This window comes from Hyaena hyaena, unplaced genomic scaffold, assembly GCF_003009895.1.
Source record: "Hyaena hyaena isolate Hyena2069 unplaced genomic scaffold, ASM300989v1 scaffold_708, whole genome shotgun sequence".
Lineage (NCBI taxonomy): Eukaryota > Metazoa > Chordata > Mammalia > Carnivora > Hyaenidae > Hyaena > Hyaena hyaena.
In genome coordinates this window covers 575,688-591,023 of record NW_024081341.1, presented here as the reverse complement: position 1 = coordinate 591,023, position 15,336 = coordinate 575,688, and the positions used below count along the sequence as shown (strand labels likewise).

The 15,336-nt window shown below is 40.5% G+C and overlaps 1 protein-coding gene across 4 annotated transcripts in view; it reads left to right on the top strand.

Annotated features, from left to right (window-relative positions):
• JHY (junctional cadherin complex regulator) overlaps nucleotides 1-7,233 on the top strand; it is a 59,863-nt gene extending 52,630 nt beyond the window's left edge. For 2 of the 4 annotated variants that reach the window (XR_005525627.1, XM_039217689.1), the window contains 2 exons: nucleotides 751-810; nucleotides 2,741-2,789. Coding sequence is in view for 2 of the 4 variants with exons in the window: in XM_039217689.1 (XP_039073620.1) it covers nucleotides 751-771 (21 nt within the window). In the remaining 2 variants the exon portion in view is untranslated. Of the gene's footprint in view, nucleotides 1-750; nucleotides 811-2,740; nucleotides 2,822-3,616; nucleotides 3,746-6,783 lie in introns of those variants that run through there. The other 2 variants (XM_039217688.1, XR_005525628.1) reach the window with 2 other exon arrangements.
• Nucleotides 7,234-15,336: the final 8,103 nt, after the last annotated feature.

The following is a 15,336-nucleotide window of genomic DNA, read 5'->3' as shown; positions in this document are numbered from 1 at the left end:
GTAAATGTGTTCATGATTTTGCCTCAATTCCACTTCTATTAACTGATCTCAAAACAATCATCACAGTAGCCCACAAACAAATAATGCTTATCCCTAGGACATCTTAAGTGTTCAACGTTTAGAGCAATAGCTAAATAATTCAGCTAGAACCAGAAGACAGAATGTTACGTATGGAAGTCGTATTTTTGAAAACCAGTGACCAGGAAATACAGGGAAATAATGCTAAAATGCTTAGTGAAGGGGCATCTGGGAGGCTCAGTCAGTTAAGCATCAGCTCTTGATTTCTGCTTAGGTCATGATTTCATGGTTGTGAGATCAAGCCCCACTTGAGGCTCTGTTCTGGGCATGGAGCCGGCTTAGGATTCTTGCCCTCTCCCTTTACCCCTCTCCCCAACTCATGCCCACCCTCTCTTGTGCTCTCTGTCAAAAAAAAAAAAAAAAAAAAAAAGCTTAGTGAAAAAAATCTAATTTGTAGCACTTGGCAATTTTATGAAAGCCTGAATAAATATCAAGGGCAAGAAGCAACTAGAATGGTTTTGTCAGGTGATCATTTTCTTAAAGGGGATTTAGGATTTGGACAGGCCTTTCATAAACAACATTTTCTCTCTATCCTTTAATATTTTTCAATGATTTTAGCCCAACAACTTCTTTTGAAAAAAAGAACCTTCTCTCCACTTTTAGAATGAGATACGCTGAAGGAGTTTTGACTATAAATTTTGAACATTCTAACCAGGGAAATTCTGTTTACAGAACTCAATCCTTGCAGCATAGAAGTGCGGAGAAGACTCTGGCTCTTTGAAGCATCAAGAGGTCAGAAATATTGCTTTCAGCTCCAAGTCACGGAATTAACTATTTACCGTGCCTTCAAAAGGATGGGCTCCTCCTCACATACGATTAAGCCACAGGTAGAGAGCCACTAGCACTGGTGGCCCACAGCTCACAACATCAGAGCCAGTGTTTGTACGGTTGGTTCTCTGTTCCCTTCCTGAACCAAGATGGCTGCTTCAGCTCCAGCTCCAGGAACCATACCCACATTCGAGGCAAGAAAAAAGAAAGGGATAGGGGCCAAACCAGCCTGGATAAAAGTTTTCCAAGATACAAACTCTCCCCCTGCCAACTTTCATTTATACCTCACGGCCCAGAGCTCAGTGCTACGGATCTGGGGATGACAGCACCAGGCTCTGAGATTCTATAGTGGGGAAAGGCAATGCAGACATTGACTGGTAGCAGCTGTGGGTAGTAGGCCAATAGCCTAGTGGGAGTAGAACACATTCTTGTAAGAGTTGATACAATATATAGTTAAGTTCCCTTTTAAGATCCGGGAGTTACATGTAGTAACTATATCCAACTTGGTAAGAATTTTTTTTTTTTTGAAGCCTCTGGACTCTATCTGCCAAATCCTGTCTTAAGAACTCATTAGAGGGGCACCTGGGTGGCTCAGTCCGTTAAGCATCCAACGTCAGCTCAGATCATGATCTCATAGCTTGTGAGTTTAATTAAGCCCTGCATCGGGCTCTGTGCTGACAGCGTGGAGCCTGGAGCCTGCTTCAGATTCTGTGTCTCCCTCTCTTCGCTCTCATTCTCTGCCCCTCCCCTGCTTGTGTTCTGTCTCTCCCTCAAAATAAACAAAAAATATTTTTTAAAGAACTCATTAGATATACTGCCTATCTTAGGACTTCATGTAATTTACAGGAGCTCTCACAATTTAGAAAATACTGAGCTTTGTACTGCATGAAGCTGGTACAGAGCAGTCACCTCTTCAGGATGGCTATTCTTTCTCCAGCCTAAGCACCGAATTGATCTGTCTGAACAGAACTACTGTCATCCAGACGAGATTGGGCGCATTCAGGGTGGTATGGCCGTAGACTGAACTACTGTCATCCAAACTAGCTCTTTGGCATTGCCCTTCCTACCCTTCTCAAATGAACTCAAACTCAAACTCAAAAAAAAAAAAAAAACCCACACAGAGAGAATTTGGTATCTTCACAACGGCATCTGCCCCAAGCGGCAAGTCAGTTTTAACACTGAAGGCAGCAGTCAGGGGAATCTCATCATCTATTCTCCAGTCTGGAGAGCATTAGTGTTTTTCCTGCCTGTCATTGTGCTCAAGTGTCATAAGTTAAAATTAAACTGCCATGTTATGTGACTCTGTCCCTTTAAATATACAATTCCGCTAAGAATGTCATATAAAATTATTTATACCCTTCAAAATATCCAAAATCACGCTGAATAAAAGGAGTTTCTCTGTATATCTTGCCTGGACACTTAACCCTTAGAAATGTACTGTCCTTTGACTGTTGTGACATCAGACAGGGCACGCTCTTTTTGAAGCAATGCTTACCTGATTTAGGTGGCCTCTTCCCAGGTAATCGTTTGGTTTAGTGAATGGTTGAAGACCAGACATAATAGTCACAGTAGATGTTGTTTAAAAGGTTAATAACAAAACACCAGTTCATTCGCTTGAAAATGTTTATTTATAATTCTCAGAATTCCAGTTGTGTTGTTGTTGCAGAAGTTGGAAAAGTCAAAGCATGTGAGCTGACCCGCTACAAATTACCTAAGAAGCTATTATCAAGAACTACCCTTAAAGTGGAAGAATTGTTTGGAACTGCGCCACACTCCCCCACCCCCAGTGGTCCACTCGGACTTCCATTCTTCCTTTCCTATGTGGCTAGGACAGCTGGGGGGAAGGAGGGGGGCACACAATTCCTTAAAAGAAACCGTCTCTTTGTATTTGTAGAGTTCCAAGCTGAAAGGTTATCAGAAAAGAGATGTGAAGCTTGGAGGCCTTGGACCTGACCTTGAGTCCATCAGAGACAAAGTGAGCATGTATACATACAGCATTCTGTAGGCTTGGATTTGCCATCCCCCTGCTTTTTAGCAGAACTGCACAGACCTGTCCTCCAGAACGGAGTCCTAATCCAAATGTCTCCCTCTGAATAGAAACTCTTCTGAAACAGCATTGGTAATAGAGACCCAGATACTCCTTTTACCATAAAATAAAATTACCCGGCCAATGTTGTTTTATGTATCCACCTTTTAGTTAGTTTTGAGGACCTGCACAGAAAAGAGGGCCATGTGCACATGAAAAGAGATGTGCGTATTATATGGTCGTTGGTCCTACCCAATAGAGTGATCTCAGTAATTTCGAAGAGTGGCTACAGAGAAGATGCTTAGGATAAGAGTTTCCCAGCCCATGAAAAGTGCATCCACTTTAGTTCCTTTCCTCTAGTGAAAGAAGATCTTCATTTAATGTGTTTTAACTGCAGTTGCACTCAGGGCATAAAAAGAGAGTATAGTTCAAAGTTGGAAGCCAAAATGAAAATAAATTGGGTAAATGCAACAAAGAAGGAGCTGAATGTGATTTTGCCCCTGTTAAGGGAACACTGGGTGTGCTATTGCAGTGAGGTCTTTCCCCGCTCGGAGAGAGACTGTTTCCAGGAGAAACATTAACTTAACCATCTCACTGCTGTTGCCTTACGCATGGTAATCCCATTTCCCCTGGGCCGCTAAGACAATACAATAGCCCAGCTCCCTAAAATGAGTGCTGCGTTTAAAAAGAACAGAGAGCTCTAGCAGGGCCTGTGCACGGTCGTAACATTGTCTCTCTGAACAGATGCAGAAATTAATCCAAAAAAAGGAATACGCCAAACAAGTTCAGGAGTATAACATGAAGACGCTAGCCCTTCTGTCAAAGCCACAAACAGCAAAAACTGAAAGTAAATCTGCTGTCCCTCGGCAAAAGGTAAGAAATTCTCACCAAGGCCGTTAGCCTTTCAATTAGAATTAAAAGGAAACCTGGGGCGCCTGGGTGGCTTAGCTGATTAGGGTTAGGCATCCGACTTCAGCTCAGGTCATGATCTCACTGCTTGGGAGTTTGAGCCCCACATCCTGCTTCGTATTCTGTGTCTCCCTCCCTCTCTGCCTTTTCCCCTCCCCTGCTCATGCTCTGTCTCTCTCTTTGTCTCTGTCTCTCTCTCAAAAATAAACATTTAATAGGAAAAAAAGAATTAAAAGGAAACCTTTGTTACCTCTTAACTTCCCCTACATTTTTGGAACACAGGAGATGTTTTATCAACTGCTATTCCCGCAGCTACCCATCATTCACAGGTATTGATACACGGATAGCATGTATACATATGATGCTGGAAGATTAGCCTGAAGTTCATCATGGTCTTTAGGCCTCCACATTTTCTTCCAAGTATAGGATTTCAAGTTTCATACACACACACACACACACACACACACACACACACACACACAGAAATTGAATAGTAAGGCCGGCAGACATGAAAAGATATTCAACATTAGTCCTCATCAGGGAAATGCAAATCAAAGCCACAGGGAGATCACCTTACACCTGTCAGAATGGCTAGAATCAAATACACAAGAAATAACAAGTGTTGGTGAGCATGTGGAAACAAAGGAACCCTCATATGCTGCTGGTAGGAATGTAAATTCATACAGTCACTGTGGAAAACAGTGTGGAGGTCCCTCAAAAACTAGAAACAGAAATACCATATGATCCAGCGTGCCTGGGTGGTTCAGTCAGTTAAGCCTCCAACTTTGGCTCAGGTCATGATCTCATGGTTCGTGGGTTTGACCCCCGTGCTGGGCTCTGTGCTAACAACTCAGAGCCTGGAGCCTGCTTCAGATTCTGTATCTCCTCCTCTCTGCCCCTTCCCTGTTCGTACTCTCTCTTTGTCTCAAAAATAAACAAACATTAAAAAACTTTAGAAAAAAGAAATACCATACAATCCAATAATTCCGGTTCTAGTTATTTACTAAAAGAAAACAAAAGCACTAATTTGAAAAGATACATGCACATGTATGTTTATGGAGGCATTATTTACAATAGCCAAGATATGGAAGTGAGCCCAGTGTCTGTCTATAAAAGAATGGAGAAGGAAGATGTGGTGTGTACACACACGCGCACACACACACACACAGGCATACTGCACAGCATTATAAAAAGGATGAGGTAGGCCCATTTATGCCAACATGGATAGACCTAGAGGGTATTATGCTAAGTGAAAGAACCCAGACTGAGAAAGAAATACAATTTCACTTCTATGTGGAATCTAAAAACCAAATGAACAAGCAACAAGCAGAATCCAACCTATAAATGTAGAGAGCAGATTGATGGTTGCCAGAAGGAAGGTGGGCAAAATAGGTGAAGGGGAGTGGCAGGTACAAGGCCTCCAGTTATGGAAGGAGTAAATCACAGAGACGAAAGTCACAACACAGGGAATACACTCAAGGATATGGTCACAGCCTGTATGGGGACAGATGATAGCTACACTTGTGGCGAGCACTAACCTACAGATTTGTCAAATCACAATGTTGTACATCTGAAACTAATGGAACATTGTGGGTCAACCCAACTCAAAATTTTAAAACCATTTTCACTGAATAGTAAGGTGATTTCTTAGGAAAAACTAGCAATCCTGATAAATCCTATCAATTTCCTTCTCTACCATTAAATTTTAAGCAATTAAAGTCTTTGTGCCATTTATGAGTACGTAGATCAAAGAAAGTGCCTTCATGGTTTCTTTCCATTTCATCCCCTACATTTTTCCCAAGGGAATGTAATCTATAGGTCTCTCTAGCCACAAAAAAATTATTTCATAAAATACAGAATGTTCTCCCTCTCAGAGGTCATCCAGCTAGAAGTCAGGCTGTGAAAGAAGTACGGAAACACCGAGCCTTGCTGTGCAAAGTCTGTCTCAGTCCCAGTAAGAACATGGAACCCTTTGCATGAGGGACAAGTGACCCTTTGGTGCTTTTAGGAATTTGTACTTCATGTTCTCTCTCACAGACCATCATATTTTCCATTTATTGCCTTTCTTCCTCGGACCTTGAAGACCTCAGTCCACTTGATGGAGTTTCCATGGTGCCACTTTCTTTTTTCTCTGACCCATCATCTTTTCATGAAGAGATTCAAGGCAACAAGTCTGTAATTAGAAATTCCTACAGAAATCACCTACACACACCAAGAAGTCTGGAGGATTCTCCCCCTCCACGACCTAAATGTACTATCTAGTCCCATTTCAGCTATCAAGAAACTCTTATTAAAATATAAAACTGATATAAAGGCAGATTAAGAAATCCTATTTTGTGATCTCATTTTTATTGTCATGCCTTTTGGAACAGACATCACTGGGGGAAAAAATGTCTGCTTTTTCCAATCTCCAGGTTTCTATAGATATGCTAAAGAACAGAATAATTCCCAACCTCTAATAAATAGTTGCTAGAGTTCTAAGAGCCTAGGAATAAAGAAGAGTTGGATATAATAACGGTGGCTCAATTTTGGAGCCTCTAATAATGGACGCTCATCAACTACAGTAAGGTCTTTGGTCTCAAGCTGTAACAAGCCCACTTAGAATGGCAAGGTCTGTGAATATCTCCTTAATAGACGTTTGGTTGTAAGAAGACTGACAGAAGCTAAGTACAGCCCACACGTGAGAAATCGATTTTCAAACACTTGAATAAAACTCCGTTTTATAGAGAAAACACCCAAAGGTGCCAATCTGTGTATCATTTCTCAGCTCTTTTTCACAGCACCCTGTTAGGTGGCTAATTTGTTTTGTTGAGACTGTGCATTATATTGCATGACTTGTATTTACTTCCCATTTGCTCTCCATTTCCGCCATCTCAGTGCGTTATTGTGGCGGTAGTCTCCATTCATATTACCAATAAACATTTCCTAAGACCTGATTTCATTAAAGGGACCCTGGGGCTCACTTCCCATTGCAAATCAGATTTTTATCTTTATGCTTTCAGGCTTTGGAATATGCTAAGACCATCCCCAAACCCAAACCTTCGAATCCGACTCATCGAACATCAAAGGAAAAGAAAAATCCAACCTATGCTCAAAAGGAAGATGCTCTGCCTGAAATCTCACTGCTAGAGATATTGCAGAGCAGACACGAACGGGAAAAACAGGCTGTGGCTGCTTTCAAAGTCCTTCACATTGTATAGACCACAGATGTGTCAGAGACCAAAAATGCCCAGGGACTGGACACAGAGGAAGAAGTCCAGCCAACCTCCCTGCATGGAGAGGGAGATGCCCCAATGTCCTCTAACTGTGGTCCACGTTTGCTTTGTATGGAATTTAAAATATGGAGCCATACTACATTATGGTGCCATATTTTAAGTTCTACGAAGAATATCTTCTTCATTATTTTCAAATCACAAATTTTGAACTTACTCAGTTTGAAGAAGAACTAGAGAATAAAGTCTTTTAGTTGTATATTGGAGATTTTGCTTTCTTTTTTTTGGAATTATTATTTTTGTGTATTTATTTTATTTTTTTAAATAGTTTATTGTCAAGTTGGTTTCCATATCACACCCAGTGCTCATCCCCACAAGTGCCCTCCTCCATGCCCATCACCCCACATCCCCTCTTCCCACCCCATCTGCCCTCAGTTTGTTCTCAGCATTTAAGAGTCTCTCATGGTTTGCCTCCCTCCCTCTCCCCCACTATTTTTCCCCTTTTTCTCCCTCATGGTCCTCCATTAAGTTCCTCCTAATTCTCCTATATGTGCAAACATATGGTATTTGTCCTTCTCTGCCTGACTTATTTCACTCAACATAACACCCTCAAGTTTCATCCATGTTGCTACACATGGCCAGATTTCATTCTTTCTCATTGCCATGTAGTATTCCATTGTATAGATAAACCACATCTTCTTGATCCATTCATCCATTGATGGACACTTAGGCTTTTTCCATGTTTTGGCTATTGTTGAGAGTGCTGCTATGAACATTGGGGTACATGTGCCCCTATGCATCTGCACTCCTGTACAGGAGCTTTTGCTTTCTTAAACAATCTCTACCCTTCCTTGCATCAATGAAAACCTTGAAGTTACCCAGTAGTATCTCCTATGCTGCTCTCTTAGCTTCCGGATAAGGAAAGAAGAAAGTATGAACACTTCAGTTTAGACTAAAATGAACTTAAGCTGGACTAACTGCCAGTATGTTTTGAGATAGGGTTTCCAAAATAGTTTTAAAATCTCTAAATTTAAAAAAATGAAATCTCTGAGTTTATTTAGTAAAGGGTTTATATATAAAGTTGGAAAAAAAATGAAGGCACATCTAGATTTGTCTGCTTAAGTAGAATATATCCTGGTGTCGTTCTAACAGAGCATCAAGACATTAATTAGAGGGGTGTCTGGGGGGCTCAGTCAGTTGAGCATCCAAATTCAGCTTAGGTCATGATCTCATGGTTTGTGGGTCCGAGCCCCACATCAGGCTCTGTGCGAACAGCTCAGACCCTGGAGCCCGCTTCAGGCTTCCTCCCTCTCTCTCTGCTCCTCCTCTGCTCACATTCTGTCTCTCTCTCTTCCACTCTCTCAAAAGTAAATAAACATTAAAAAAACTATTTAAAAAAAAAAGACATGAATTCGAAATCCAGCAAGTCCAAGGGTGTCTGGGTGGCTCAGTCAGTTAAGTGTCTGACTTGATTTCAGCTCAGGTCATGATCTCAGAGTTCATGGGATCAGCCCCACGCTGGGCTCTGCGCGATCAGTGAGATTCTCTTGCTCCCTCTCTCTGCACCTCCCTACTCCTCCCTCACTCTCTCCCTCCCTCTCACTCACTCACTCTCTCGGAAAAAAAAAATCCAACATCCAGAAACACCCTTGCAGGCAAATCTGAGAAATACATTTTCTCAAATCTACTTACTCAAGTATGTAAATATGCCAGGCATCTTGCCATCACAAACATCTTAAAATGGTACCACATCTGTGCTCTTACACACACACACACACACACACACACACACACACAATACTAGGTAAGAGGAGAAAGCATTCTATACTGCTGAGTATCAATATCAAAACATACTTTTTACTTTTTCTCTTCTGAGACTGAACATTGTAAAATTACCAGGTCTTAAAATAATTACTGAAGAATTTGATTTTTTTCTTACTTGCTTGTGTTGGGTTGTGCATTGCATTCTTAGATGGACATATCCAGAAATGGGCAATATTAACAACAATTTAGGGGAAAATCAGTTGATCTATACAGGTGGCCTACGAACTAGCTTTGGAGATGGATTCCTTTGTTATACACATTTCACATGTACCACGATGTGGTATAAAAGCTACTTGTACATAATGGTCTCTTAAAACTAGAAGCAATTAGAATTGAAAGTCTAGAAGCATCATGTGTATCTGAAGATAAATAGTAAACTGATGAATTACATTTCAGTGGGATTTTGAAAATATCATATGTGAAGCATTAGTCTGGGGAAATTCATAGCCCAAACTGATCCTAAAATTTGTAAAAGAAGATCCTTCATGGTACATGGTGAAGACTTTTCTAGAAACTGAGGAAGAATTTTTTTCCCAAATGGCCTTAAATTTAGGCTTAGTCTGGAAGATTAAGTAATGCATTATAGCAACATTTCTGTATTTAAGGGACAGGGTAAATTTTTTAAGTAATACTCTATTTCTATTAGAGTACCTCAAAAGAATGTAGAACTTGGAATTAGTGTATCTTGTTCACCTACCACTTTTTCAGGAAAGGACATGGAGATCAAGGTAGGATAAATGACTGACATCTGTCAGTCCTACTGATAGTAATGGGAGAAGGAGCAGCCAGGTATAAACGTCAATCTTTCAACACCAAGGACAGCACCATTTGGTTATTTGATTGTAGGAAGAGGTAGTTTTGTTTACCATGTAGGTAAGGAGCATGTCCTTGTTATGGACTTCAGTTTGGGATGTGAACTTCATCATTAAGTTCCATTTTTAGAAATATGCACAACTACTTACTTGATCTTAGAGCATTATGTACAATCTGGCAACTTCAGAATTACATTGTTAAAGTTGAAAGAGACCCATATAAAGCAACTCGGATGTTGACTAATAAAAGACACACTTTCACTTTTGAACATTTAAAACCCTCCCCCTAACCATCTCTCTGTTAGTCAAAGCCCTGTTAAATCTTCCCATCCCTTTCACCCATTATCAAGAATCACACCTAGCTGAAGCAGGTGACATGATTTAGCTGATGTCAAACCTTTCACAGAATCTTAACTTCCAAACCAAGTCTTTACATCCAGGACATAAACCCTCACAATCCTCTGTACACAAATATTAAAAATGCAAGTGGCATCTAAATAGCCTGTGGCTACAGAAGTAGAACAACTTGCTAGAAGCTGGGGGAGGAGAGTTAAGAATGAACCAAAAGAGGCCTTTATCTGACCCCACCTGGTAAGATCTAGCAGGTCACTAAGCTACTAGGACACCGAGGATAGAAAGTCTGCAGAAATAGTGAAAGACGAATGCTTCTTTGCCCTGCCTTGAAAATAAATAGTACTAATGGCAACAATATTGGTCTTCATAAGCCCAAGTGGATCAGTGATAAACTTTTACTGTATTTCTGCTTCAGATGTTTATGAAGTAAAAGCAATCTGCCCATTGGAAAGCAAGGAACTTTAAATTTGAGTGATAGAATGCTGGAGGGCTTATATTTGCCCAGATGTTATATATACACTACTGAAAGACACAGTGCCCAATCTGCCTAATCTCTATGATTAGCTATAACTCCAGTATAAATAAAGGACCATTTAAATCATGTGTTCTTACATTATAGACTCCTTTTTATGGCGCTTTTCCATCTTGAATTTCCAACAAGAACACTGTGTTATGAGGAAGCTTTGTTCCAAGTAGCTGAATTCAATAACAGCTGTCTTCATGATACTGTTTTGTATATTAAGGAGTCTCTTAGGAGTTATCCAGAAATCAGCCCCAGAAAAGACAATATTGAGGAACAAAATAAAAGGTAAGTCTAGCAAAGGCACCAATGCCTAATGGTTCCAATTGGGGCCCTATTATTGGTTAATGAATCATTGTAGAAACATCACAGCGAGCATGAGCGTGCAGTCTAGTCTATAGTGAGAAAATGACTCTTCATCCCAACGGTTATTAGCTGGGAGTTGTTTGAAAACACATCCAGTAATTATAACAACACTGGAGCTAATTGAGAACTTTGAGTTGATAGCAAATGGTCTACAATAGCAGACTAGATAAACACGGGGCTGGGGGTGGGGGTGTGGATTCTTTTTTAATTACTAATTGAAAAATAGAACAAAATGAATAGAATTTGGGTCATAGTCTTAAGAGATCAAGCAGTGCTAATTCTTTCCAAAATGTTCTTTAAAACATAGCTGACCCACCATATTCAAAGTAACATTTGAAAATATAAAATTCTAAAGTAAAAAAAAGATCAAAGTTGCTCTCCTAAATATGCCTTTTTAAGATTAACTTTATTAGAACAAGAATAAATCTTGACTAATACATAGTTCATCCAGCTCTCAAGTATTCATAATATGACTACAGTACTTCTCTTCCCCAAAGCTGTGTGTTTTCAGAATTTTTATTTCTTATGTCAAAACAGAGACAAAAAGGGGCACCTGGGTGGCTCAGTTGGTTCGGCGGCCAACTTTGGCTCCGGTCATGATCTCACGGTTCATGGGTTTGAGCCCCACGTTGGACTCTGTACTGACAGCTAGCTCAGAGCCTGGAGCCTGTTTCAGATTCTGTGTGTGTCTCTCTCTCTGACCCTCCCCTGCTCATATTCTCTCTCTCTCTCTCTCTGAAATAAATTTTTTAAAAATGTTAAAAATTTTTAAAAAATGGAGACAAAATGATACACACACACAGTTTGCTCTTTAGCTGTTTTCCCAGTGAGGTTTTCAACAACAGAATTATTAACTATTATGGATTTATTTATCCAGAGTCTCACTCCCTCCTTTATCCCTGATGATAAGGAGTTGTCTACATTGTCAGACAAAATTTGTATACTGTAAAAGCAATATAAAGGAGAAAGATATACTCTAGTAAAAATTTTATTTAGGTATTCCACTAATTTTTTTTTAAGTTTATTTACTTATGTTGAAAGCGAGCAAGCGAGCACAGGCAGGGGAGGAACAGAGAGGAGAGACAGAATAGCAAGCAGGCTCTGCACCATCAGCACCCAGCCTGATGCAGGGCTTGAACTCACGAACTGCAAGATCCATAACCTGAGTGGAGATCAAGAGTGGGAAGCTTAACTGACTGTGGCACCCAGGAACCCCTAGGTATTCCACTCTTTAAAATGCACCACCATAAGATTCCAGAGTAGCTAAAATCTAATATTCAAAACTGTCCCCTGGGGTGCCTGGCTGGCTCAGTCAGTCAGTAGACTATATGACTCTTGATCTCAGGGTCAAGAATTCAAGCCCCATGTTGGGCCTAGAGCTTACTTAAAAAACAATTATATATGTGTGTAGATCCAAAATTGTCCTTTTACCCCACCGCCTGAAGACTAAGTAAAATATTTGTTCCTACTCCCTGTCTTTGCTGAACAAAACCATACATCTTTTCACAAAGGTACTGAGAAAACGTACCATCTGGATTTTCTAAGCAAACATCTGGTCAATGGAAAAGCAAAAGATTTTAGATGGCAGATTTTTTCATGTATTAATTTTTTTCCCCAGTCTTAAAAATTCCATTCTTCAGTGTTTGATTACTTAGTTTTGGCTCAGTGAAATACCTGGAATTTGGGGACTCTTCACAAAACGTTGTGGAGCTATCACATAGCAAGATGAAGTTACAAAATAAGTTTTTCAGCTCTCTCTACCCGTCACTATAAGAAGGGTCTTTGGGATACAGGAAGGGAGGAAAAGGAAACAATTTGGTGGGCAGGGCTTATGTCCCTCACTGCCTCTCCACTGCCTTTTCATTTTCCCTTGCAAACCTGACCAATGTAAGTAATTAATTTTCAATAAGCTGAGAAAATGGTCTTCCACTCTTAAATCGCTCTAATAGGCTGAGAGGCTTACAATGATACGAACATTTCAGGCAAATATATTTAGTGAAGCCTTGGAGGTATGGAATAAGATTTCATAAATGTCCTTTACTGAGCTGACAGCTCATCTCTGAGACCCACCCCAATAGTGCTCAGGGTGCCCTTAGGATTGCTAGGGTCCCCAGTCTTAGCAAGAGATATTTAAATAGTAGGTATCCTTAGGATGCAAAGTAAACAGTGGAGGAAAGAACCTTCAGATATTTAAAATCCAAAAAGTGTGATCAATTATCCTTTGGGAAGCTGTCTACATAGGAGAAGGAAGTAGATAACTGCATATCCATATATATTTTTATTGGAAAAAAATGTAGCTATATTTAGTATACTATAGTATAAGTGTATATATATAGTCTATTGTCAAGTATAGGTAAATTACTTGGGCCCCAAACAGAACTCTTTTCTCTGTGGCAAATAGGTCTCCTGAATTAATCTTACACTTTCCTTTTTGCCATACTGACAACTATCAAAGTCATGATCATGACACCCAGTTGGCCTTACCTGGGATTTCCAACCTGTCACCTGGCAGTGAGGTCATTTCCCTGCCTCCACACAATAGGGACACTGAACCAGTGCTGATCAGGTCCCCAAATTTGTGGTCTCTACTTAAAATTGATACTCTCCAATCACACAAACCTCCACCACCTATTTTTAAAGAATCCTTTAGATGAATATCAAAGAACTATTTAGCCATGTCTAATATTTTAATTAGATTATATTCTCAATTTAACCCATTAAACCTCCTTTGATGATCCCCACATTTAGTGTTTAGCCTCAGATGCACGAGGTAATGAATACCGGACCTTTTGATTTAATGAGAATTTCGGCTCTTCCAGCCTGGGCCTCTTTGTATACCTTTTATTTTGCTGGCTATAGAATTCAGTTAATTGAAGGAGTCTCTTACCATCACACATTAAGGAGGATAAATTAGCATCCCCATTCTGATTGGAAAATGCAAGCAGACAGTTTTGCTTTGATCTGCGGATTGAACTGAGGAAGGCGCAGCCCTCTGAAAATGAGCTGATGGCCTTGTTATCAGGGCAAAATGCAGATGCGTCCATGTGTCACAAAACACTTAATGTCTTAATTGATCACCTTCCAATTCTCCCTGTCCTGTTTCCCTTATTCTCTTCAGGAGAATGTGTGCATAAGTGTGTGCATGTGTGTGCGTGTGTGTGTGTTTGTACGTCTGTAGCTCTGTCTTGCTTTCTCTGTTTATCCTTTCTGTTTCTCTACTCAAAGAATCAGGGACCTAGGTTTTCAATGAATTGGAGAGCAAGGAAATTGAAACCACAAATTCCCTCACCTTGACATTTCTGAGAATATCCTAATTTGGATATGGACCTTTCACAGACCAAGATCCTGAAGGACTAACTCTAACTTCCAAAGCTCCCAAACCAGAGATCCCACACCACTCCTACTGAATAGGAGGCAGGTAGGAAGGGCTATTATGTGTTTTGGCAATGAAGTCAGCCTTTTAATCTGTTCTAATGACAATGCAATCCCCCTGGGTCTCCATGAACACAGGTGCATAAAAGAAACATCAGGTAAAAGATCAACACCTCCATCACTCACTGTAAAAGCCAGAATAAAATAATATTAAGTCCAGATGACAAGACTTCTGGGTAAATATGTTAGATGGAACACACATACACCTATGCACCAATGGCAAACACACACTAAAATCACAGTAAAAGGGTTTTTAGAAGGCATAAACATAGAAGAACAGGAGGAGAGATCATAGTAATAAAAATTGGAAAGGAGGAAAGCCAATAAGAGTTGAAAAAAACAATCTTAACCTAGCAAATGGGAAACCCAAGAATCAATCTGATTTATACTCCAGAATATCCAAAATGCTCAGGAATGGATGGTGTCAATTACCTCTTAAAGCAGGACATACGGAAGTGGGGGTAGGGGGGCGGGAAGGGGCTAAATGAAGTACTACTGCCCCTTCGCTACCCCCCAAAAAAGATTGCTCTCCTCTCTGCAGAGGGTAGAACAGTATGCATCTCCAGAGGGAGGGACAAGTGGCTCTGTCGGGAGGCACAGTAATGAAAGCAGAGTCTATAGTGAACATATTCTGAACTCAAGAGACCTCTGGTCTCCTGCCACTTGGCTCCTAGAACACTAGGCCCTGGTCCTACAAGCAGGAGTTTGGAAAATCCTTCCTTGAATGGGGCGTCTAGGGGGTTCAGTTGGTTGAGTGTCTAACTCTTGATTTTGGCTCAGGTCATGATCCCAGGGTCATGGGATTGAGCCCCACATCGGGCTCCAGTGTGGATCCCCACTTGGGATTCTCACTCTCTTCTCTCCCTCTGCCCCTCCCCCACTCACATGCTCCTTCTCTCTAAAATAATTAAAAAAAAAAAAAAAAAGGAAAAGAAAATCCTTCCCTGGATCATCTGACCAGCCTAAAATAAAAGGCTTACAAATTCTGACTTCAGAGGCTCTCCAGCTGAAGAATTCAACCACATTATCAGAAAG